Source organism: Haliotis rufescens, unplaced genomic scaffold (genome assembly GCF_023055435.1).
Source record: "Haliotis rufescens isolate VD_foot unplaced genomic scaffold, xgHalRufe1.0.p SCAF_11, whole genome shotgun sequence".
Taxonomy (NCBI): domain Eukaryota; kingdom Metazoa; phylum Mollusca; class Gastropoda; order Lepetellida; family Haliotidae; genus Haliotis; species Haliotis rufescens.
The window spans coordinates 10,623,032-10,650,560 of NW_025963791.1; the positions used below are offsets into that span (position 1 = coordinate 10,623,032).

A 27,529-nucleotide genomic window follows, 5' to 3' on the forward strand; every position below is an offset into this window, starting at 1 on the left:
CAAAAGCATTTCTACTAAATGATAACCCGTATCAAAAGAATCATAATGAGAAATTCGGAATGTATTTGTATAAAAGCGACAATCGTATTATCATTTTAATAAGAAATGGATTGTCTAAGTAAATAAAGCGACAAAACCCTTTCCGTATCTAAACGAAATCTCTGTATAAAGCAGTCGATTGTACAATTCCGACTATATCATGAACATGTGTTTATGAATCACTATCAAATAGTGATGATGCCAGGTGTTCGCGAAAAGGTGAGCGTATCCTGCCCCGCCGGTGGCATCCGACACAAACACATGTAAAGGCAAGTCAACTATTCACCTGAAAAATCACTGGAACATATATACAAGTCAAAATAGGGTATTGCATCAGACATAATTTTTTTATCACACATGCGTAAAATTTTGAAAAGTTCTCCACATGTCTACCATGAAACGTTTTTTTAAACTTTGCCTTGGATGTTGTAACCTTATACAAAACACTTCTGGGCAGGAGACCGCTCTTTGAAATCTTGATAGAAAGAGCATGCTCGAATGTACCACAAAAGTTGAGAAATGTCATCATCAAAGGCTGGAACTGCAGGAATATTGCTCGACATAATAAAGGGAAGACAGCCAAAGTTTAATTGGCACAACATGTTTTTTGCATGTTTTAGGGAGTACGAGTGGCCCAGTCGTCTAAGGCGCCACGATTCGCTGTGCAGAGTTGCGTCCCTTGGGCACGCCAGAAACCTATGATTGTTGGTTCGAATCCCGGTTCGCCCTGATTATGTTTCTCGGTTTGTCAGCACCACACCCGTGCTCGTTGGTTTCACCGAAGTGTTAAACGTCTGAGACCTGCATCACTTCGGGCTTTCCTCCCACATTAAGCTGACGTGCCGCGATATAACTGGAATACTGTTAAAAGCGGCGTTAAACCCAACTCAGTCACTCACTTACTCGCATGTTCTCATCTTTATATGATGGATCTGTTTTGAACGCAGCAATACTAACTCCCATCTCCAAGTGTTCCTTAACTTTGTTCCAAACATTATATAAGTATACTTCCCGATTATTATCGTTCTAACACCGTTATGATCAATGCCTCAAGATGTCCTAAAAAAATAAACACAAATACTGCTGATTTAAAGTTTATATCTATTAATGCAACACTTACATGTATTTCAATTCTGATAATTTTGCGAGAGAGAGAATTAGTAAGTAAGTGACTTTGGTTTAACTCCGCTTTCAACAGTATTTCAGTTGTATCACGCCGCGTTCGCTTGATGTGGGAGGAAACCCCAAAGTGATGCATCTTGACGCAGAGAGAGATGTACACATTTACTTCACTTGCTCATGCAGTAAAAGAAAGAAAAGATGAGTTCTAAACTGCCTAGGTTACCAAGCTTATCTCATTGACAAACATGGCGGCTTACATGCAGTTTCAAAAAGGAATCTTCGGTTCAAATACAGGCAATCCTGACTTTCAAAGTACTTTATCGAAACTTGAGACACTGTACAAACAAATCATTATCGATTTGATGTTGAAAAACGTTATATTTAGAGCTTTAACGGTCTTTTATGTGATAATAATGACCAAATAACACGTTTAGTGATTATCTACAATCTTGTGCTGTAAGTAATTAAATTCTGTGCCTTCCGTTGTTTTACCTCGTTGTCGCTCAGATCAAGTTTCTTAACCTCGTTGTAGCCCAACTCCCGTTTCTTTGCCTCGTTTTCGTTCATCTCTTTTGCGTGCACCTCTCGGTTATTCAACTCCCCAGCAGTGGACGCGCCCAGTGCAACAGTATCCACGATATTCTCGTTGTCATGAAAATTCTTGAGAAAATCATACTTCATGGGTATAATATTTCTGGTGAAGATAGTCTTGGCAAGAAACGACACAGTGACAATTGTAAAGAACGTAAGGAGCATGATCAATGTCCTGAACGGGAAGAGTTGTCCGTCCTTGTCAGTGTAGAATGGATAGTTGATCAGCGCAGGCAGGCCAATGAGAGGTTCACCACTGATCATACGCAGAAGAATGGACAGGAAAAAGCCAGAGAGACAACCGTAGGCGTTGGAAACGTTTACAAAGAGGACGCAAGTGAGTTGGGGAAAGAGGATGACGTACATGAGGTCCCCAGACATGACGTAGAGGCCGTAGACGGTGGTGGAGGTGATGGCGATTACGGTTCCAGCAGCCCCAACTACCAACACACTGATCCGTACCACCCAGATCAGCTCGCGGTCAGACACCTACAGCAAGTACGCAAAGGCTGATAGAATGTAACAATATATGTTAATGATTATTTTATTTAACATAGTTCAGTGTAAACTTGCTATAAACAGAAAAAGGAGATTGACATTTCAGAAAGAATCTACTGCTACCCCAGAATAAAACATACCGTATTCGACGTAATAAGCGCCAAGGGCGCTCTCAAAATTAGAAATAGGGGGCTCTTATGAGAATATTATTTTGGTGAAAAAAACAGAGTTAAAGGATAAATTTCGTGGTTTATGCTGACAGCCTGAAATGTTTATATACGACAGATATATTTTTCCAGAATTTAATTGCCCATAATTAAGGGTACATATAACACACGAGTGCGTATTATACGCCAATAAATATGTTTTGTGTACATTGAATAATCGGAAGGGGTGCTAATTGGGATTGTTTACTAGCCAATATGTTAGCAAATATCGCCGTGGGCGCTTATTAGAGCGGGGCGCTTGGGTATTAATACGGTATTCGTTATACAAATAGTATTGACATGCAGTAGGGGTCGTAGGTTACGGTTAATTCAGATTTACTATAACACAATGTAGGTAGAATACTGATAAGAAAGATGCGCTACAAGCAAAAATACGTTGCTACAACAGAGTAGGACAGAATCCCCATACAGCAAGCATAAGGTTTTGGGGCAGTAGAACAGATTCACCATACAACAAGCATTACGTATTACGGTAGGGTAGAATTGGGCAGATTCACCGTTTAATAAGTACTGTATCTAGCTTTATTATGCCTCAAAATGAGAGAGACCAATCAGAGAGCAGAACTACTGACCCCATATGATGAGCCCGTATACCGTCAGTAAAAATCCAAGATGGTTGTTACTGACCTAACATGAGACCGTATACCGTCAGTAACAGCCATCTTGGATTTTCAAACACCCACTTCACATATTTAACATGAACATTCTGGTACAAACATTCGTTATTCGACACTGTTTTGTGTTTTAATATCATTAATTGTGATTTTCGAGGTTGGCATCTGGGGTTTGAAGAGTATTCTCCCTTTGACCCTAACCGTCAGCGTACTAAAGTTAGAAGAATAGAACGACATGGATACGACAAAGTGTAAACTTGTCGGCATTATTAATTCGTTATGGTGTCTTTAGATGACGTAAACGGTGTCAAATTAGGTTAGCAGAAAAATATTGGCCGCTCAACTATAGACACCATGCCTAATAATGGTGCGCGGTAGTGTGCACAGAATCACTATACAGCAAGCATCTAGTGCGCGATAGGGTGCACAGAATCACTATACAGCAAGCATCTAGTGTGAGGTAGGTGCACAGAATCACTATACAGCAAGCATCTAGTGTGAAGTAGTGTGCACAGAATCACTATACAGCAAGCATCTAGTGCGCGGTAGGGTGCACAGAATCACTATACAGCAAACATCTAGTGCGCGGTAGGGTGCACAGAATCACTATACAGTAAGCATCTAGTGTGCGGTAGGGTGCACAGAATCACTATACAGCAAGCATCTAGTGCGCGGTAGGGTGCACAGAATCACTATACAGCAAGCATCTAGTGCGCGGTAGGGTGCACAGAATCACTATACAGTAAGCATCTAGTGTGCTGTAGGGTGCACAGAATCACTATACAGCAAGCATCTAGTGTGCGGTAGGGTGCACAGAATCACTATGCAGCAAACATCTCGTGCGCGGTAGGGTGCACAGAATCACTATACAGCAAGCATCTAGTGCGCGGTAGGGTGCACAGAATCACTATACAGCAAGCATCTAGTGTGCTGTAGGGTGCACAGAATCACTATACAGTAAGCATCTAGTGTGCTGTAGGGCGCACAGAATCACTATGCAGCAAACATCTAGTGTGCTGTAGGGTGCACAGAATCACTATACAGCAAGCATCTAGTGTGCTGTAGGGTGCACAGAATCACTATACAGCAAGCATCTAGTGTGCTGTAGGGTGCACAGAATCACTATACAGCAAACATCTAGTGTGCTGTAGGGCGCACAGAATCACTATACAGCAAACATCTAGTGTGCTGTAGGGTGCACAGAATCACTATGCAGCAAACATCTAGTGTGCTGTAGGGTGCACAGAATCACTATGCAGCAAGCATCTAGTGTGCTGTAGGGTGCACAGAATCACTATACAGTAAGCATCTAGTGTGCTGTAGGGTGCACAGAATCACTATACAGCAAGCATCTAGTGTGCTGTAAGGTGCACAGAATCACTATACAGCAAGCATCTAGTGCGCGGTAGGGTGCACAGAATCACTATACAGCAAGCATCTAGTGTGCTGTAGGGTTACACAGAATCACTATACAGAAAGCATCTAGTGTGCTGTAGGGTGCACAGAATCACTATGCAGCAAGCATCTAGTGTGCTGTAGGGTGCACAGAATCACTATACAGTAAGCATCTAGTGCGCGGTAGGGTGCACAGAATCACTATACAGCAAACATCTAGTGTGCTGTAGGGTTACACAGAATCACTATACAGCAAACATCTAGTGTGCTGTAGGGCGCACAGAATCACTATACAGCAAACATCTAGTGTGCTGTAGGGTGCACAGAATCACTATGCGGCAAACATCTAGTGTGCTGTAGGGTGCACAGAATCACTATGCAGCAAGCATCTAGTGTGCTGTAGGGTGTACAGAATCACTATACAGTAAGCATCTAGTGTGCTGTAGGGCGCACAGAATCACTATACAGCAAGCATCTAGTGTGCTGTAAGGTGCACAGAATCACTATACAGCAAGCATCTAGTGCGCGGTAGGGTGCACAGAATCACTATACAGCAAGCATCTAGTGTGCTGTAGGGTTACACAGAATCACTATACAGCAAGCATCTAGTGTGCTGTAGGGTGCACAGAATCACTATGCAGCAAGCATCTAGTGTGCTGTAGGGTGCACAGAATCACTATACAGTAAGCATCTAGTGCGCGGTAGGGTGCACAGAATCACTATGCAGCAAACATCTAGTGTGCTGTAGGGTGCACAGAATCACTATGCAGCAAACATCTAGTGTGCTGTAGGGTGCACAGAATCACTATGCAGCAAGCATCTAGTGTGCGGTAGGGTTACACAGAATCACTATACAGTAAGCATCTAGTGCGCGGTAGGGTGCACAGAATCACTATGCAGCAAACATCTAGTGTGCTGTAGGGTGTACAGAATCACTATACAGCAAGCATCTAGTGTGCTGTAAGGTGCACAGAATCACTATACAGCAAGCATCTAGTGCGCGGTAGGGTGCACAGAATCACTATGCAGCAAACATCTAGTGTGCTGTAGGGTGCACAGAATCACTATGCAGCAAACATCTAGTGTGCGGTAGGGTTACACAGAATCACTATACAGCAAGCATCTAGTGTTCGGTAGGGTGCACAGAATCACTATGCAGCAAACATCTCGTGTGCTGTAGGGTGCACAGAATCACTATACAGCAAGCATCTAGTGTGCTGTAGGGTGCACAGAATCATTATACAGCAAGCATCTAGTGCGCGGTAGGGTGCACAGAATTACTATACAGCAAGCATCTAGTGTGCTGTAGGGTTACACAGAATCACTATACAGCAAGCATCTAGTGTGCTGTAGGGTGCACAGAATCACTATGCAGCAAACATCTAGTGTGCTGTAGGGTGCACAGAATCACTATACAGTAAGCATCTAGTGTGCTGTAGGGTGCACAGAATCACTATGCAGCAAGCATCTAGTGTGCGGTAGGGTGCACAGAATCACTATACAGCAAGCATCTAGTGTGCTGTAGGGTGCACAGAATCACTATGCAGCAAACATCTAGTGTGCTGTAGGGTGCACAGAATCACTATGCAGCAAACATCTAGTGTGCTGTAGGGTTACACAGAATCACTATACAGCAAGCATCTAGTGCTCGGTAGGGTGCACAGAATCACTATGCAGCAAACATCTAGTGTGCTGTAGGGTGCACAGAATCACTATCCAGCAAGCATCTAGTGTGCTGTAGGGTGCACAGAATCATTATACAGCAAGCATCTAGTGCGCGGTAGGGTGCACAGAATCACTATACAGCAAGCATCTAGTGTGCTGTAGGGTTACACAGAATCACTATACAGCAAGCATCTAGTGTGCTGTAGGGTGCACAGAATCACTATGCAGCAAACATCTAGTGTGCTGTAGGGTGCACAGAATCACTATACAGTAAGCATCTAGTGTGCTGTAGGGTGCACAGAATCACTATACAGCAAGCATCTAGTGTGCGGTAGGGTGCACAGAATCACTATACAGCAAGCATCTAGTGTGCTGTAGGGTTACACAGAATCACTATACAGTAGGTAACCAGTAGCGGTAGAGCGACACAGAGTCACGATACTACACTGTGCAACTGGTTGGCTTCACAATTCAACTTTATTCACTCGAGATTTACCTTGGTCCTGAAAACACCTCGGTACCAGTTGTTGGCGAAAATGGAAGCAGTGGAGAGAGTGGTGGAGTCAGCAGATGACATGGCAGCAGCAGAGATGGCAGCGAGACCGATGACTGAGACGGGGAGTGGACACATGTACTGGAGGACCAGGGGTAGAATAAATGGCAGCTGATCAGAGGCCAGAGGAACCTCATTCGGGTACGAGGTTTGATTCCAATCTGCAAATGATACAATAATAATGTACCGATTTATTCAATTATGCCTTGTAACCAGTTTTAAGCTATTGATATTTTGTTAACTTTTAAGGGGAACGGATCGATCAGTCGCCTCAATGCGCTGTGCAGAGTTGCGTCTCTCATTGTTCGCCTTATTGTGGTGTTTGGTTTCGTTGATTTGATCAAAGTGGAAAATTTCTACGACTTGCATCCAACTTTAAACCCAATTCAAGTCACTCTCTTTTCGGGTTGGATTTTATATCACGTGCTCTGATTGAATAGATATTGGGCATATACGCGACTGTGGAATATTTTCGAGTTAAAACTAAGTCGTATGAAAAACCTTTGACCTGACAAATTCCATTACTTTCAATATTACCTGCAGATGCGCCAATTACTCCCATGACGGCTGGTGGTACGGCAAACAACAGACAGAGTACAGAAGCCAGCATTAGAGATATACGGGCGCTTCTCGGAGTCTTGCATGCGAGCACACGTTGATAGAATGGCTGCAGAAAAAAAGATAACTATATACAAGCAATGCTTCCTACTTGTACACACAGGTGTTGATTCAGATACACATGAGATATGTAGAGATTGTCCAGTCCTAATGATAACCGTTTGTACAGCGGACATTTTCTGATATACTTTATCTGCATCGCACTCTTTCCAATTTGACACTATTTGTTATTTTTAAGGATCGTTTCGTCTCTTTCGTGAATTGGAATCGTTGCTTTGAGCTACTCTGAAATCAACCGTACACTATAGCAGCGGTCTTCTGTGTTTCCACTACTATAGGTACGGAATTTTTATGGAGACTGGATATTTCCTCAGCTAAAGCTGCAAAACTAGTTTTTGAAAAGTTAACGAGCTTGAAAAAATGTTTCAAAGCATCTTCACATCTATTTTATTGAGGCATACATTTTTGTAACACAGTATGAAGTGTTATATGGCAGTGTATTTTATTGTTTAACAATGATTGTAACTGTTGGCCTTGAGATTCGGTAGACAATGTGTTTGGACGTCAGGAGTGTGGTACTAATTCATGTAAGCAGACGCCAGGATGTAACTATATTTAGACTCTAGTGTGGTGTGTAAACTTCCTGCCCGGTATACCGCGAATGGTGATATATAGTCTGTTATAGAAACACGTGGATTATTCTTTGTTGTGAGGGCACTGTGTAGACAGTTCCAGCAGCTATGTAGGTAGGTTGTATATAAGGAGACAAGAGCGCGTTTACGCATCTCTCACCCATTTCATCACACCGGAATCAGGTATCATGTGAGGTACACTCATCATCCCTGATTTCCCCAATGTTGACCACTGTTGCCGCTGGGTGAATATATATTATTATCACTGACTGTTGCGGTCACCACTGTATTTCTGTATCTGATACTGACCACTGTCATCATACTATATAGTGCCACTGAACATTGTCTCCCACTCTATTGTGTACAGCCATTGTAATTGCTGTGCAGTAATTTGTATTGAGTTGCAAACTTTGTTAATTTTGAAGTACATTTGTTGATTGTATTCCACTTGTTGGTTGTTTGTTGGTTTCACACTAAGTTCTTTAACGCACTGATTTCCGGGTTAACATACTGCTTGAGTTTAGGAATCAACGCGTAACAGAAGTATAATATTGATTTGTTCAAGCAATAAGAAGAAAATGATCTTTTTTAGGATAAAATCCTAGCCTCCCCCCCCCCCCCCCCCCCCCCCTCTAAAACACATAGGTAAAATGTCGTAAAGGCAGGCGAGATTATGTTCATGAAGGTATCTATTTAGGGATCGACCATTTGATATTAGTACAAATCAATGTGCTTAACGTGTAAGTAAACACCCTCTCTCTACACCGGTCTCTGTGTCCTGGTTAGTTTACCTGCCAAGGTATCCCTCCAAAAATAAGTAGACCGTAGATGTCTATGAATGTCCCGATCTCGTTTGTCGGTAGAGTGCCGGGCCACAGTGTTTTCATCTTCTCCTTGTCCACTGACGGGTGGTGGAGAGCGAACGGGAAGGACACAACCTAAAATTGATAGTATGACATCTTTTAGGGACATTGTGAAGTGTAGCTCATTAGTCTCATGGCGAAAGAAGGCGCCTATATGAATCAACACTCGCTCGCGTGGTCCATACCAATGACGTCCAGTTCACTCTTCCTTCAGTAATGAAGCCTAGAATGTCAGGCTGACCTCAATGGCAGAGAAATGTGGTGAAACAATGAAAGCTGTCTTGTAAGTTAGTTATCTCAAAAGATACAGACCCTTGTTATATCTAAGCATACAGGTTCTAGGTATCTCTCAAGATACATATCCTAGTGATCTCTGATGATACAGATCCTAGCTATCTCTGTACGATGCAGGCCACTGTTATCTCTAAAGACACAGATCCTATTTACCTCTGAAGATGCATTCTCTTGCTATCTCTCAAGATACAGATCCTATTGATCTCTGATGATACAGATCCTAGCTATCTCTGTACGATGCAGGCCACTGTTATCTCTAAAGGCACAGATCCTATTTACTTCTGAAGGTGCATACTCTTGGTATCTCTAAAGATACAGATCCTAGTTATCTCTAAACATGCAGGTTCTAGTTATCTCTCAAGATACATATAAACTCAACAACAAAAGTTCCTGTGACACCAATATTTTAGTGAAGTAAAGTTTGGTTTTCAATATTGTAGTACATGTATGGAATCAAGTCACAAAAACGCAACTGCTACAGAAGAGCATGCATTCCATGCAAAAGTTGACTTTTATGCAAGCCCCGTGCATTTCACTACCAAAAAATGGGTATAAAAAAATGTGCGTTAACGGACTTCATATGCATTGTTTAGCATCGTACTGACAACAACCACTCAGAAAAATAACAAAATTACGCAATTATTCAACATTACGAAATGCCACGCCTGTCCGAAAATGAGCGTTTGCGAGCCATTGGTATGCTTGAGCAGGATCGAGTCAACGTGATGTTGCAAGTCAATTTAACGTCCACAGAAACACCATTTGGTATTTATGGCAACGTTGGCAACAGACAAATACAGTCAGAGACCATCCTCGGAGTGGCAGGCCACGCGTAACCAATAATCGACAAGACAACTGGATTCGAACAACACACCTACGAAATCGATTCCAGCCAGCAACAGTGACTGCAAGAAGCATCCCTGGCCTTCGACGAATATCTTCACAAACCGTACGTCGCCGCCTCAGATGTGCAGGGATTGTCGCCAGAAGACCCGCCATACGTCCCATTTTGACAGGAAACCACCATCAAGCACGTCTACAGTGGAGCAGACAGCGTCTACCGGCGGCAGCGTTATGGTATTGGGTGGGATAACAGCAAGACAGAGGACCCGCTTGATAGTGGTAGAGGGAAATCTCAATGGACAGCGCTACCGCGACGAGATCGTCGGCCCTTTTGTTCTACCGTTTTTGCATCGTCATGGTCCTTTCCATGAGACGAAGATGTGTTGCTTGCATCGCAACCAGAGGTGGACACACACGCTATTAATTTGTAAATTGACATTTTGGCATGTTCATGTTTTTTTTTATGAAATCACGCATTTTCTGAAGTCAGTATGACAAATCAAACCATTTGAACACTTACATGAGTCTTTTATCTGTTGCAAACCGAAATTGTTTCAGATTTGGTAAAAAACATAACTTTGCATTATATCTTATTCAATGTCACAGGAACTTTTGTTGTTCAGTATACTAGTGATCTCTAAAGATACAGATCCTAGCTATCTCTGTACGATGCAGGCCACTGTTATCTCTAAAGATACAGATCCTATTTACCTCTGAAGATGCATACCCTTGGTATCCCTAAAGATACATACAAACTAGTTATCTCTAAAGATACATACAAACAAGTTATCTCTAAACATGCAGGTCCTAGTTATCTCTGAAGACGCATACCCTTGTTATCTCTAATGATACATATCCTAGTTATCTTTAAACATGCAGGTTCTTGTTATCTCTCAAGATACATATACTAGTGATCTCTAAAGATACATGCACAGATCCTATTTACCTCTGAAGATGCATACCCTTGGTATCTCTAAAGACACATACAAACTAGTTATCTCTTAACATGCAGGTCCTAGTTATCTCTAAAAACACATACAAACTAGTTATCTCTAAAGATAAACACAAACTAGTTATCTCTAAACATGCAGGTCCTAGTTATCTCTGAAGATGCATACCCTTGTTATGTCTCATGATACGTATCCTAGTTATCTCTGAACATGCAGTGCCGAGTTATATCTTAAGGTGCAGGTCAAAGTTATATTTACAGATGCATATCTCTGAAGATGCAGGTTCAAGTTATATCTAAAAAGATGTAGTTCCTGGTTATATCTAAAGATGCAGGTCCTAGTTGTATCTAAAGATGCAGGTCCTAGGGGTTTACCGCCTTTGCCAATCACACGAGCACTGACATACCACTGACAAACCAAGGGTCATTTATGGTAGAATATTGGATGTCTATGTCATACTTACCAGCCCTACAGCAATAAAGAATAGTTGCACGAGATCTGTGTAGGCCACAGACCAAAGGCCACCAAGCAAAGTATAGCACACAGCAATGGCGGCCGATACGATAATGGATGTAGTTTTGTCGACGTCGAGGATGATGGCGACGGTTGATCCTTTAAAATGGCAACCATGTATGTGAAACATGTCAACTCTCCGTAACACTGAATCCTCTAGTCAAAATAAACAGTTTTGTATAAAACGACTACCAAAATTGCAAATCGTTTACTTTGTATTCATTTGGCTTTGTATGTTAAATTGTGATCACCAAACGCAACACTTCATTTCGAAAAAGCAGTACTGTGCTTTGTTTGGTCGTTGGTTGTTTAACGACGCAAATATTGAAGACACCTTGGTGCCTGTAACTACTAGAGTCTGGACTAGACAAACCAGTGATTGATAGTATGACCAACATCCCACGTCGTATGGGCACGGATAGGATACCGAGTCTCACAAATGTACATATTAATCGCCTCTTACGACCAGCGTATGTTTCTTGGGTGCTGTTCTAACCCTACTGCAGTGCAATAATGAGGAAACAGTTGTTCTACCGAGTGCTGACAAGATGGCGGCTGTCCAGAAGAGGTCTCCTACAAACTCTGGCAAGCACATCAGCGCCCCCACCCTCGCACCGTACTTCTTCTGAAACGGGTCGTACATTGTCACGTAGTTGGCCCGACGCATCTTTGGACCGTAGAACCAGCCGCCTGGATATATAAAAACGCTTAACTCAAACAGTTGGTTATTGGACGCATTAAGCCACCAATGTTTTTTTGTTTGTTGTTTAACGCCGCATTCAGCACTATTCCAGCTATATGACGGCGGTTTGTATACAATCGAATTTGGACCAGACAATCCAGTGATTGTCATCATAGGCATCGCAACTGAGATACGATGACAAACTTCAACCAAGTCAGCTACTCTGACCACCCAATCCCGTTAGAAGCCTCTTACGACAAGCATGCGTTGTTGAAGACAATTCTAACCCGGAGCCGATGTATTATTTCGCCATCCAAGTCAATACCCTAGAACCATTCCCATTGCTCCGTTCAAGTGCGATTCGAACGCTAAATATAACCGTCCAATAAAATAAAACGACATTGGAGAGACATTTGGTGTGGTGTTTCTGACAGGAGAGATGGATATATCAGGTGACTTCCAAAAGGCTTTGGAACAGAATGGATGAAGGGTATTTACTGAAGTAGAATGGACATATTTATGACAAACTGGATAACTGATGAGGATCAATGTTTACATGAAGCCTCATGGTTCGATTTACTCTTGTGATAATGGGTGAAGAAGTGAATATCAAGCAACGCCTCAGTCGCCAATATTTAATCTAAACCCTTTCTGTGTGTAAATTATCAGACAGATTTTCAGGTTTGTGCCAGACAAATCTGTTGTTGATAGTATGGGGAGAGACCAAATGTTGTCGGGGACGATGACTTGCAACCAACAAAGTCACCGAACCTCATCACCCGAGCCAGGTGATCGCCTCTCACAACAAGCAGTAGAGTGTTGGCCATGGGGACTTATTCCTACCCGGCAAGGTCCTGAGGTGACGCTTCAGTAAGAGAGCGTAACTCTTGCTGTAAGAAGTGCGTAACATTTACCATAAGGATGTTGTATTCTTGCCATAAGGGACTCTGTGGTCTAGGGGATAAAGCGCCAGCCATGAGGACGGAAGGTCGGTTGTTCGATCCCCAGGCATGACACGACAAAAGACGTTAAAATGTGGTATTTGTTGTTTCCCTGCCTGGCGCTCTGCATAAAGGGTATGAAACAAGTACTGGTCGGCTTGGAGTCAGTGTGTGTCTGAGTTGAGAGTATCTATGTTAAATTGCTGCACGAAATGTCAGTGAACCAGCATCAAGAACCGGCATTAGTCCGGACTAGTACAATCAGCCACACACATACAAGTGCATACACGTCGGAATATGATGCAATAATCTTGAACGCGACGTCATCTTGAAGAAGTGGGTATTCTTTGCCATTATGAGTGCGTAACTATTGCCATAAGGAATGCGTAACTATTGCCATAAGAAATGCGTACCTTCATATACGCAGATGTTGATACATGTAAATACAAAAAACGAACACATAATCTGTTCTGTTCAATATTGTTGTCAGGGTGCGACTTTAAACGAAATACGCTTCTTGAACTACTACCATATATTGGGCGTTATAAGGCATCAGCTCTGTGAATGTCTTGGTTAATACATGGCATGATTAAGAAATTTCTTAATAACGTAAGTGCAAATAACTTACCTATGAAGAGTCCAATACAATAGCCTATTGGAGCCTGTGTCCAGAGAAGACCTCTTGATGCGATTATTTCTGCCGTGCCGTTAACATATGCTCCGCCAACATTCGTTGCTAGGTGTGAAGAATAGACATAGCTTGACATTATTTCTTAATGCAAGAAATATGTAAAAGATATATATATAATGATAACATAATTATAAGTACTGTTGTTTATTCCAACCATTTGCTTACTTGTTTGTTGTTTAACGCCACATTTATACCTGGAATTTTACCAGGAAAAAACAAATTGAATCAATCGTCTATAAACCTTTCACGTCACACGCGGCTTCGAGATGGGTTATGCTGAACGCACAGGCAGTGATGAACTTAAATAACTACTGGTTTTTATTTCTTTTTTGGGTATTTATCATTTTCTTTTTCATTTACTTTAGAAGAAAAACATTATCTTATTACAAGTAAAGTTTATACTGAATTTGTTTTACGATTGCTTTTAAAAACATTTAATTTGATTTAATTAACATTCCCAGACAAGGATAGGTTTCCCAAAATGTCCCACAATATTTCAAATTTCAGGAACCCCAAAAAATTTCCTTTTCCCTTTCGAACACACTTTCATCCAGGTTGTCCAATTATAGGAACGTGTTGCAGAGCTCATGATGTTAATTCCTCTACTAGTGGGTGTCAAGGATCATCATACTGCTGTCAACCTGCAGGTCATATAATCACAGGTGACTTCCCTATTGTTGACAATAACAATCTTCGTCAGTTATTCAAATATTGACCAAAATACCGCCAGCAACATCCTACCAATTGGGATCACAGCTCATTATGGATGCTCATTATGGATGCTGTCGAAGACTTATCCAAAACAATGCCTGATGTTGTCATTCGTAGAATGCTAAAACTTAAAAAGAGGACACGGAATTGGAATTAACCCATTCTGTCCCAGCTAGCTGATTTCTTCCTCAGTTAACATACTGGCCTTATATGTAGCATTATTTGATATATCATTTATACATTTATGGTAGACATTTTGGGGACATTTCCAAATTTGGCGCATCAGTGACAAAAATGATGTTTGATGCAATTCCCTATTTTGACTTGAACCATTTGTTCCCATGTTTTTTAAGGTGAACAATTGACTTGCCTTTGCATGTGTTGGTGACGTGTGTCACCGGTTGGGCAGGATACGCTCACCTTTTCGCGAACACCTGGTATCATTACTATTTGATAGCGATTCATAAACACATGCTCATTACATAGTCGGAATTGTACAATCGACTCTGTTTTAAACAGAGATTTCGCTTGGATACGGAAAGGGTTTTGTCGCTTTATTTACTTATTTTGTAACTGTGATATGATTGTCATAATTCTACCGATGCTGATGATCGATGTGAGCTGGACACTACTTCAATAAAGGGTGAGTTATACGTTAACACGATCATTTATTGTAGGTCTCGCACAGATAAATCACAATTAACTGTTATTAAAACAATGGACAACGTTATTCTATTGTTTAAGTGATCCAAAATCTGTCCCGAATCGACAGTTGGTTGTTAGTTATTTATGCCAAAATTAGGTTGAACCCAAATTTCTATTAATGTACAGTTTGTACTGTCAATGTTTTAAGACAATACATATGATCCAACTGCCTCACGACCACACAACACTCCACACAGTAGTGAACTAATTTATTCGACAATACGGACTACAGGACTACATAGCCTTACTTAATACGGACAACATTCAATACCGATGCTTTTTCCCATACACCACTTTGAGGGTATACATATACCAAACCCCATTGTCAATTTATAACACTTGGAATTATCTTTGCACGTCCATGAAAGTGTTTAACTGTCATACAAGAAGATAAAACAATGTCAATGGAAAGGAGAATCGGACATCCCGACGTCATAACCTGAATGAATTATGTGACATATATATAAATCACAGAATTGAAAAACAAACAGAAGGCATTCCCATGGACGCCAATTGTGCTCTTAACATGTTTCTATCTGCTTCTATACAGAAATATCGGAATTTATGCTCGGATTGGTCGATATCCGCCAACAGTGGTCCAGTGGCCAATTCCCTTTGACTGATTACACCCTTGAATTTGATATAAAGCAAAGCTACGCGATAAATCGCAAAGAACAATGAAAAACGAAGCGTCTATTTCACGATAAAACATTGTTCTATCATGACGTCATTTCTGGAGATTAGAACATGCGCTCGCAACTTGGTGACGTCGTATTGGACGACGTTATTTTTGAAAGGGTACTGCTGATACGTTATTCCCCATAGATCTTAGAAAATCGTTTAATGGGCATTGGAATAAAACCTGTTTTTCGACCTTAAAAATTAATATATCTGCCTGTTTCGATTCTTAAATATAATGCCACGTCTACATTTTGCAGAACGGTAACTCCGAGGTCTATAGCTGACACAGTCTATAGCGAAATATTTCAATATCGCTATAAAATCGTCGAGTTAAGTTAAAATGTGTTAGATTTTGTGTCATGATACTTGAAAGATATACATATATGTATTAAAATGTGTTAAATTTTGTGTCAAGATATACATATATGTATTTGCGAAACAAAAACATGAGTTTTGAGTAAAGGAAAGTAAAGGCCATAGTGTAAATATTGAGTTTTTGAACAATCTTTTTTTCATTTGTTCTTCCTTGGTATGTTCCCATGAAAACAGCATGTTTAATTTTGTAAATACCTTTGACCGAGACTGGGCAAAGACCGTAGAGTTTCTGGGTTTCCAGAATTAAAATGGGACGTGTTATACCGTTTAGTGGTTTAGTGGTTTAGTGGTTTCAATGTCAAATATTACGTCATATTCTACCTCCAAATTCGCTACTTTATCAAACGGGATACGTGGACAGTGACCTATGCAGCTATCGCTCAGATAATAAAAAACGATTTTAAACCTATTTTGGGAATGTCAAAAGGTACACTCGGGAAAACCTTACAAGACAATAATCACTGAAATACTCATATTTCAACACAAAATCAATAATACTTACAAACATAATATTTTGCAAATGTAAATAATGATATGGGATATTTCAACCGGCACAGATCAGGCTGTCGTTTACTCGTATCTTAAAGCACAATAACTTTTTGTGTAATATGCGTAACTGAAAAATGAAACTGCAATATCAATAAGAAAAATGAAAAAGTCATTATGTAGATATATAGAGATATGTTTTGTCTTGTCGACTGAATATGAACGCTTCACGTGTTTAAAAAAGCCACTGGCTGATGATGACAGATGGCTATTTATCGCCTCACTCGGGATTTATCCAGCTGTATGACACGAAGATGTTTTTTTCTCATATAGCGACAGCAGGTTTTGGCAGTGAAAAATACCTAATGTTTAAAAACACACACACAGTTTCTCATTGTTTGACAGGTTTCAAAAGTTTGAAATTTCAACCGTTGTACTCGCACACATTCACCCACCCACCCACCGACTATTTCATTCTCTAGTGATGATCTAATGACACTCTCATATCCTGTGACTAGGTGTACGTTATCTCTTATATGTTCGCTACCTTATTCTTGTATTGAAAATGTTTTTGTAATTATAATTTGCAAACATGAGGGGATATTTCTCATGTGTTTGTGATCATTTTAGCTTCATCAATAATTGTGCATGGCTGGTTGTAAATCTTTGATCCCGTTGGATAGCTTATGTTCAGCGCTTATTTTGATACATACATCTTCAGTATAGATATAGTACTTAGTTTGCTATTAGTGTTTTCCACGTGTGTAGAAACACACGTTGGTTAGACGTCCCAGTCAGTTGTATTCCCAAGCGGTCCAAGAGAGATTGTCTTCTCCGCTGTTCCGCTCGCTTTATATTTCAAATCTGTCTAAATTTTGTTTCTTGACCCTCCAGGTTCCGTTAACACGTTCACGATTGTCTCACTACTGGAGTGGTCAGGTTCCTTCAGGAAGTGGTTTTCAGGACATGGTTCGATCTAGATTCTGGTGAAATCCGTGGATAACCAACCTACCCGTGATTGTCTAGGCACTTAGTGACTAGTATTTGCAATACTCTGTATTTCTAGTAATCCGTGGATAACCAACCCTCCCGTGATAGTCTAGGCACTTAGTGACTAGTATTTGCAATACTCTGTATTTCTAGTAATCCGTGGATAACCAACCTACCCGTGATTGTCTAGGCACTTAGTGACTAGTATTTGCAATACTCTGTATTTCTAGTAATCCGTGGATAACCAACCCTCCCGTGATGGTCTAGGCACTTAGTGACTAGTATTTGCAATACTCTGTATTTCTAGTAATCCGTGGATAACCAACCCTCCCGTGATAGTCTAGGCACTTAGTGACTAGTATTTGCAATACTCTGTATTTCTAGTAATCCGTGGATAACCAACCTACCCGTGATTGTCTAGGCACTTAGTGACTAGTATTTGCAATACTCTGTATTTCTAGTAATCCGTGGATAACCAACCCTCCCGTGATAGTCTAGGCACTTAGTGACTAGTATTTGCAATACTCTGTATTTCTAGTAATCCGTGGATAACCAACCTACCCGTGATTGTCTAGGCACTTAGTGACTAGTATTTGCAATACTCTGTATTTCTAGTAATCCGTGGATAACCAACCTACCCGTGATTGTCTAGGCACTTAGTGACTAGTATTTGCAATACTCTGTATTTCTAGTAATCCGTGGATAACCAACCTACCCGTGATTGTCTAGGCACTTAGTGACTAGTATTTGCAATACTCTGTATTTCTAGTAATCCGTGGATAACCAACCTACCCGTGATTGTCTAGGCACTTAGTGACTAGTATTTGCAATACTCTGTATTTCTAGTAATCCGTGGATAACCAACCTACCCGTGATTGTCTAGGCACTTAGTGACTAGTATTTGCAATACTCTGTATTTCTAGTAATCCGTGGATAACCAACCCTCCCGTGATGGTCTAGGCACTTAGTGACTACTATTTGCAATACTCTGTATTTCTAGTAATCCGTGGATAACCAACCTACCCGTGATTGTCTAGCATTGTGGAAATTTTAGTATTTGTTTGTGCAGTCAAAGTGACTGAAACTTGGGTCGATTAAGACTAGTTGATATTCAGACGTAATCATCTATTTTGTAGTCTAAGTGACTTATTGTAGGGATAGGTCCTCTGTGTTTATTTCCCGTTATTTTAACCCAGCCGAGGTTATTCATGCCTAAGAGTGTTGAGTTAATTGACCCAGGTGTTTATCGGTCGCAGCCCGCTTAACTGTCTGTCAACTCATCTGGTGGGTATCTGAGTATGTGTGAGTAGGGTACATACATCTATTTGAATTTTAGAATCGATGAGATTTCGGTCTAGTGGTAGAGCGTCCGCCCGGAGGGGAAGGTCAAGGGTTCGATCCCCGGTCGCTTCATACCAATGACGTTAAAAGCTGGTATTTGTTGTTACCCTGCCTACCACTAGACAACGGAGGCGGTCTGACACAAACTTATAAATGTTTGGACTTCATGAAGAATTTTTATTTGAGAGACTTGTGTTAACTTAGAACGACGCACGTCTCACTTCACTATTTTGATTCTGGATACCATATATCATAACCCTCGACTTGCCAAACTCGAACGATTGCATTCCTCATCACGTGACCTGTGTGACGCAACCACTGGCTACTGTGACATAACACACTTATGTCCGAACTGAACCATCGAAAGTAGGAGAGATCACCGAATTTCAAATAAATTATTGTAAGAGCTTTTTAAAGATTCGTTGTAATTATGTCAAATACCGTGATACTGGAGTCGACTTTAATCCTGATGCGTTTTAACATGTGTGTTTAGGCATATTAACTGGCAAAGACGTGTACGTCACGCACATGTGGGACTGAGAATGGCAACTATTATGACACAAAAATGTGCTCCAATAACCCCTGAATAGTTCGAGCGAGTATCAGATTATGTGTGCATTGCTATATTTACCGTACAGTCGTACCTACAGTTCATAACGAGACCGACTCCGCTTCAGTTCATGACGGTCCAAAGTTTGCACTGCTTGTGTATAAAAACACCATTGATTACATTAATGATTCTTATTATTCAGTTATTCAAATTTGAAGTCAAAAGTTGAAGATGTCGAGATGTTTTATATAGTACAACTAGTATTGCACGAAAATACAATAACACGTCCCATTTTAATTCTGGAAACCCAAAAGTCCAGAAACTTTACGCTCTTTGACCAGTCTCGGTTAAAGGTATTTACAAAATTAAACATGCCGTTTTCATGGGAACATACCAAGGAAGAAAAAATGAAAAAAAAATTGTTTAAAAACTCAATATTTAGACTATGTCGCCCATGGGCAGGCCCATGGGCGAAGTCTGGCCCATGGGTAGGCCCATGGGCAGGCCCATGGGCGAGAATATGTTCCTTTACTTAAAACTCATGTTTTTGTTTCGCAAATACATTTAATGTATTCATTCAAGTATCATGACACAAAATTTAACTCATTTTAACTTAATTCAACGATTTTATAGCGATATTTAAATATTTCGCCCATGGGCGAGAAAAAGGTTTGGCCCATAGGCGAGAATATGTTCCTTTACTTAAAACTCATGATTTTGTTTCGCAAATACATTAAATGTATTCATTGAAGTATCATGACACAAAATTTAATGAAAAAATGAAAAAAAAATGTTCAAAAACTCAATATTTAGACTATGTCGCCCATGGGCCTGCCCATGGGCGAGAATATGTTCCTTTACTCAAAACTCATGTTTTTGTTTCGCAAATACATTAAATGTATTTATTTAAGTATCATGACACCAAATTTAACTCATTTTAACTTAATTCAACGATTTTATAGCGATATTGAAATATTTCGCTCACGGGCGAGAAAAGGGTTTGGCCCATGGGCGAGAATATTTGCCTTTACTTAAAACTTATGTTTTTGTTTCGCAAATACATGCAGGTGTTCTTACTATTTTCATGGCACATAATGTAACTCAATTTTACTCAATTCAGCTATTTTACAGATTTATTGAAATATTTCGCCCATGGGCGAGAAAAGGTTTTGCCTTCGAAATCCTTGATTATTATATCATGCCAGAGTTCTGAAATTCAGTGACAATGTTGCTGAACAGTAGAATCTGATGGACGTATTGTGCAGAACCTGTTTGACACTATGGGTTCCAGGACCACTAACACTCTGAGCTGAAAAAGTTTGGTCCTAACCGCACCCAACATCTACAAGTTTGTAAGCTTGTAGACATCATTAAGAAGTAATTAACAGTCCCATGCTGAGACCTTTCTCAAAATTCAGACCGGTGGCAGGCTGCCAACAAAGAGAAGAAAATATCGCAACCCCGACACGAGTGTGCTCAGTCAAACAATGAACTTACGACCGGCAGAAAACAACTCCAGTTGAGTATGCCGATGCTGTATCTCAGCCGTGTTGGCCTGAAAATTTAAACATGCTAATTAAATCCAAAATCGTATAATTATTTTTAATAGAAACCGTATCTTAATTTGTTCTTGCACTGCATCATATCGTGTATTTCATCTGTATATGTGTAATGTGTATATGTATCAATGACTACACTTATACCGCATATTCTGCAACAGACTATAATTACTCACCTCATTATTGTCTCTCCATTTACCATGGCTGACTGCACTAATACCCTTTTAACAGTGGACACCGATATCAGTATACATGTAGGCTTTTTGTTCAAAAAGGAATATGCAGGAAATTATATGAAACAATTAACTGTGTACTAATTACATGTTTGAATGTTATCAGTTTTACGTTCTGAGATACAGTGATGTAAGCATCTTCTAAAATCTTCTAAAAATATAATAAAATACAAAACTCTCTGCCGTAATTTTTTGTGGAAATCATTCGATCAAGTAAAAATGACTGCGTGACAAGACGAATCAACTATTTATACCCGATAAAAGAAACTGCCGTATTTTAGGAACAGTGCTATAACAAGACATTTGAAATTTCTAACAAGCAGATACATTAGAGACAGTGACTAGAATACAGGTACGTAATCCGTATCAATCAAAGGTGTAAAAAAACTGAAAATCATATCTGTCGGAGACCTACCAAATTACCAAGTTTTATCATTACTATATTTATTACAATGCAAATACTTTAGTGATACATTTTTTAGAGGAGAGGGCATCCTCACAAGTATATTGCTTCCGTGTGTGAATGCAGGTTGTACTTGGTATCTCAGTTCTCAGTTTCATACCGGTTGTATAACTGAATTTGTATATGGAACCATGCGTACAGCATGACAATTACTTGCTATTCGTCAGTTTACAACACACATAACACGGTCAAACAATTTTAGGCACCGCTTTTGCGAGTTATTTAGTACAATAATGTTTTATTAAAATCTATTTCAATTTGTTTTCACCATATTCCCTATTGACAGTCGTTGTTACGTGCGTCACTAGGTAATTAGTACGGATTGACCTTGTTTATTGTTTCTATACTTTGAGGATTTCTGTGGCAAGTGGCGGACGTAATTCAAACTCCTTCCGCACTGACACCGCATCAAATATATTTGTGTACCGATTACATAACTCTAATGGACAGGGTGCGGTGGTAGTTCACCGGACGACACTGTGTATATTGAGCGGCTCCTTTGATATCTCCTCCAAACATACGTTTATTGAATGACCCCATTAAACGATGATACACATCTCGATGAATATATCAAGGCACTAATTCATCTTTCATAAACATTTTTTTGTCTTTGTGCTTAATATATCCACATAACAACGAACATTTGTAAAACATGTATCCTTAAAAAAATAAACATTTTCAGGCTAGGTATTTGCCCACAGCAACACCTGCATAACTGTTTATTCACGCGTGGTGTGGTAGATCGTAATTGACCGAGAGCAGGTATTGTAGAATCACCTGTAAATAAGGCCGACACTGTAATTAGATACAACGTACTAATGAGAATTATCATAAGAAGGCTGTTGTTTTTTCTGAACTGTTACCATTTTCATACCAAAAGTGACAATGCAGTTAAAAGTTGCTTTAGTGTCACAATATTCACTCACGTTTTCCTCAATCGCATTGAAACATAATTCCCAATGGTCAGTTCGAAACCGCATGTAATTAAATAATTATTTCGAGATTTCGTTAGAATTTAAGATATTCAGCCAAACGTTATGCAATAAAAGACGAATAGTTTTTTTCATTAAAATACGCGCACGCGTACCTGTATATTGCATACCTAGTGTCACGTAATTGCCCAGTGTGATGTATCAACGGGACATAAAATGGGAAATGAAATAGAAACTAACTAAAATTTAATGTTGTGGAAAATAACTCCAATGAATTGGAGTACACGCACATGAATTCGTATGATAAACTGTCAAAACGTTACGAGAGGTAAGGCCGGGTTCATTAAAGATCGCTACAATATGTAAAACAGGTGAAATTTGTAGAACTAAAGGAAACATCCAACCAAATGCCCTTTTTAAATAGTAATGTAATGATATAATATAAAGTATATTTCACATGATACAATATACTTTGCAAACAGTTAGTTGATGCTTGAAAGGGACTGACGAAAACATGGGCGAAATATTTTAATAACGCCGTAAAATAGTTGAATTAAGTAAAAATTAGTTAAATTTTGTGTCATAACACTTGAATAAATACATTCAATGCATTTGCGAAACAAAAACATGAGTTTTGAGTAAAGGAACATGTTCTCGCCCATGGGCCAAACCTGTTTCTCGCCCATGGGCGAAATATTTCAATATCGCTATAAAATCGTTGAATTAAGTTAAAATGAGTTTAATTTTGTGTCATGATACTTCAATGAGTACATTTAATGTATTTGCGAAACAAAATCATGAGTTTTAAGTAAAGGAACATATACTCGCCCATGGGCCAAACCTGTTTCTCGCCCATGGGCGAAATATTTAAATATCGCTATAAAATCGTTGAATTAAGTTAAAATGAGTTAAATTTTGTGTCATGGTACTTGTGTCATGGTAATGAATACATTAAATGTATTTGCGAAACAAAATCATGAGTTTTAAGTAAAGGAACATATTCTCGCCCATGGGCCTACTCATGGGCCTACCCATGGGCCAAACCTTTTTCTCGCCCATGGGCGAAATATTTCAATATCGCTATAAAATAGTTGAATTAAGTTAAAATGAGTTAAATTTTGTGTCATGATACTTCAATAAATACATTTAATGCATTTGCGAAACAAAATCATGAGTTTTAAGTAAAGGAACATATTCTCGCCCATGGGCCAAACCTTTTCTCGCCCATGGGCGAAATATTTAAATATCGCTATAAAATCGTTGAATTAAGTTAAAATGAGTTAAATTTTGTGTCATGATACTTCAATAAATACATTTAATGCATTTGCGAAACAAAATCATGAGTTTTAAGTAAAGGAACATATTCTCGCCTATGGGCCAAACCTTTTCTCGCCCATGGGCGAAATATTTAAATATCGCTATAAAATCGTTGAATTAAGCTAAAATGAGTTAAATTTTGTGTCATGATACTTGAATGAATACATTAAATGTATTTGCGAAACAAAAACATGAGTTTTAAGTAAAGGAACATATTCTCGCCCATGGGCCTGCCCATGGGCCTACCCATGGGCCAGACTTCGCCCATGGGCAGGCCCATGGGCGACATAGTCTAAATATTGAGTTTTTAAACAATTTTTTTTTCATTTTTTCTTCCTTGGTATGTTCCCATGAAAACGGCATGTTTAATTTTGTAAATACCTTTAACCGAGACTGGGCAAAGAGCGTAGAGTTTCTGGACTTTTGGGTTTCCAGAATTAAAATGGGACGTGTTGACAATTATTTTCAAAAGGTCGATGAGAGCAATGTGTAAATGAACACAACTATTGCCTGATAGGAGGCATATTGACGTGGATACGACATGAGAAGCCAATGTGAATACGAAGTGACACATATTTATGTGGCAAAACGTTTACATTCCTTCTCCAATATTTAGCAGTAACGTGATGACAGCTACGCATGCAGTGTCCCACACGAAAACGACATGATGTTAATTAATATAATTGTCCAGTTCCCAGAGTGGAGTGAATGACATGTGTTTGTGTGTTTCTCGCAATAAATCAAGAACATATGTTCTGTGCCCGCCCCATGATCATCTGGTTCCTTTGTTGTTTCCCCGATGTCCATTTGTGAACAGATTCAGAAAGATAAACGACTTTTCACAAGACTGTACGACAAGAGGGATTACTTCAACCTTCCAAAAGTCACTTTCCCTTTATGTCGAGCAATGTCCATCAGCCCAAGCCTTAGGTGCCTATATTTCACGACATTTCATGTAAAATTGTGCGTGCTCTTTCTACGAAGATGTTAATGAGCGTCCCACGAGTCGTGCTGAAGTTGTTTGTACATTCAAGCCCTCAGGAAAGCTTCAAAACGTATTATGGTAGCCACTTTTCCACATTTGACGCATCTGTAACCAATGTGATGGCCGATGCAATTCCCTACTTTGATTCGTCCCATGTGTTCCGTGTTCATTCAGGGAAATAACTTGCTTGCCTTTGCATGTGTTTGTGATTAGTGTTAACAGTGGTGCAGGATACGCTCACCATTTCGCGAACACCTGTTTGATTGTGATTCATAAACACATGCTTATGATATACAATGTAGTCGGAATCATTGATAATTGATTATGATTATTGTTACGATACTTATGGTTATGGGACGGGTTTGTTTCACTGTTATTTTCAGATGTCGCAGCAGCTTACATGGCAAATCTACTTCATCATAGGCAAGCGTCATAGGCTTCTATAAAAGCCAAAGGTGGTGTGTGTGTGTGTGTGTGTGTGTGTGTGTGTGTGTGTGTGTGTGTGCGCGTGTGCGTGCGTGCGTGTGTCTATAGCTGTCAATACAGATGCCACATCTTGTCACTCAAGGGCCTACTACAAGGGCGCGACTGTGTGTCATACATTTTATCATGGAGGCTTTAACTGCCTGCGTATCGGATGCCTACTGTAGCGTGACACAATACCTTATGTATCCACCATTCTAGAAAAAGGAAGAACACGATAAATTGATGGTAGGCAGGAGGTACATGTATATGTAATAGCCTGATCACGGTTGATGGCTGGCGTCCTATCAATGGCCCCAGAACTCAACTGGACCGCCTCAACTCCCCAAACCCACGTATGCAGTTCACTAGTATTCCAACGTCTACATGTCTCAGGAGGGGGCCTGGACCTGGTAAATAGCAACCCTTTGTTCGTGACCTACATTAGTTGTTATAGATAACCTCAGCTGATTCAGGTACGCTCCAGATATAGTATTCATCAATCCATCTACAAGTGTATCTGCCAATACGAAGGGTTTGGTGTGAGGTAACCTCATTTTAATGAACAGTTACACTTTTTTCTTCTTCATAACACTCGTCAAATACATTCACCTGCCTTAGTGTTAAGTGAGGTCCATGAGAGGGCTAGATCTAGTAAAACTAGCAATCCTAGAAAATTTTGATCTGAGGTATATAAACCCTTTTTGTTAGTCACCCTGACCTTGTGACCCTAACCTCAGTTTACCCCAATGTCATCCTCGACCACTTGCTCTCTGTAACCGGGTCGTTAAACCACCTACCAGTCTATAGCATTCCCTTAGTTGACCTGGAGAGGCTTCTCTCTCTGGGGTTCGCGTGTCTCGTATAATTTTTTTGACGTAGTCATGTATCTTCACCCCCAGGTATCGCTAGACCGTTTACGGGTCGTCTTGCTTCTGGTTTGGTCAGGTCGAAACTCAGGTTTCGTTAGTAAGTAATTTGCAGTTTTAATTTTGTTCTGACGTACTCTGGTGGCATTGAACTAAAACATATCAGCTAGGCTTTTATTTTTATACCCCGTTTTGCTGGTAATCCCTGGCTAACCAACTTTCCGTGATATAGAGAATCTCACCCGAGTGTCTTTTGATATCAAATATATCAACACGAGTTGATAAAAGTGGAACAATTCCGAGGCTTGCCGAGGGTTTTTGCCACTTTTATCAACGAGTGTTGATATATATGATATCAAAAGACACGAGGGTGAGATTTTATTTATCATCCAACATGATTCTTCCAACATTTTCAATTTGTAGACAGTAGTTAGCAGTGTCTTCAGTGTCTTAAGTAGCAGAGCCATTAGTGATGTCATTTGATTGTGACGTCATGGTAACCAATGACGTCACAATGGTTTGCAAAGCATTGTGATGTAATTTCATTGCAGCGATATCCACAGTGTATATATCGCTTGATCTCATTTTGGACTGCAAAATGACCCGAGTCTAAACTGCTGGGCAAAAGAAAATATACACTTTGAAATTGTATTTGACCAAAGCATTACAAACGTTATCAAAACGTTACTAGGTTGAAAGCAGTCAACAAATCACTGTAAACTTAAGGTCTCAAACACAACTATGATAAATATCAAATGCATCACCATCAAATAACTATTGTTGTTTGCTTGATTTTTTGCCACCAAACATGAGTCTCCATCTTATTTTGCCCGGCACTTCAGTATCATTTAGAACACTTACCTGTTAGTGAGAACAACGAAACAAGAAATCCCATCTGTCTGTTTGCTACAAACATTTCATTTGCTGTTTTTGTCTTTGTCTTTTTCCGCCCAGCAATGATCCCCACGCCGAGGATGATGATGTAGAAAATAACGACTACGACAACGCCAGCAATATTAATCGCCATCGCTTTGAATAAATGTTGGAATAAAACAGTTGTTCCACTTGTGTCCGCTATGCTACACACATATGATGTGCGAAGCTAGGAATACGAGAGTAATCTCATATGCGGTTGGATA

The 27,529-nt window shown here is 40.0% G+C and overlaps 1 protein-coding gene across 1 annotated transcript; it reads right to left on the reverse strand.

Annotated features, from left to right (window-relative positions):
* Window positions 1-836: 836 nt before the first annotated feature.
* On the reverse strand, window positions 837-27,529 carry LOC124146330 (high affinity choline transporter 1-like). Its single transcript, XM_046516575.2, has 8 exons — window positions 27,252-27,529; window positions 13,669-13,776; window positions 11,952-12,107; window positions 11,368-11,516; window positions 8,746-8,892; window positions 7,242-7,371; window positions 6,648-6,865; window positions 837-2,241 (listed from the first exon to the last, which is right to left on the reverse strand). Exons 1-8 carry the CDS (start codon window positions 27,415-27,417, stop codon window positions 1,603-1,605), a joined length of 1,713 nt encoding a protein of 570 aa, XP_046372531.1. The 5' UTR covers window positions 27,418-27,529; the 3' UTR covers window positions 837-1,602.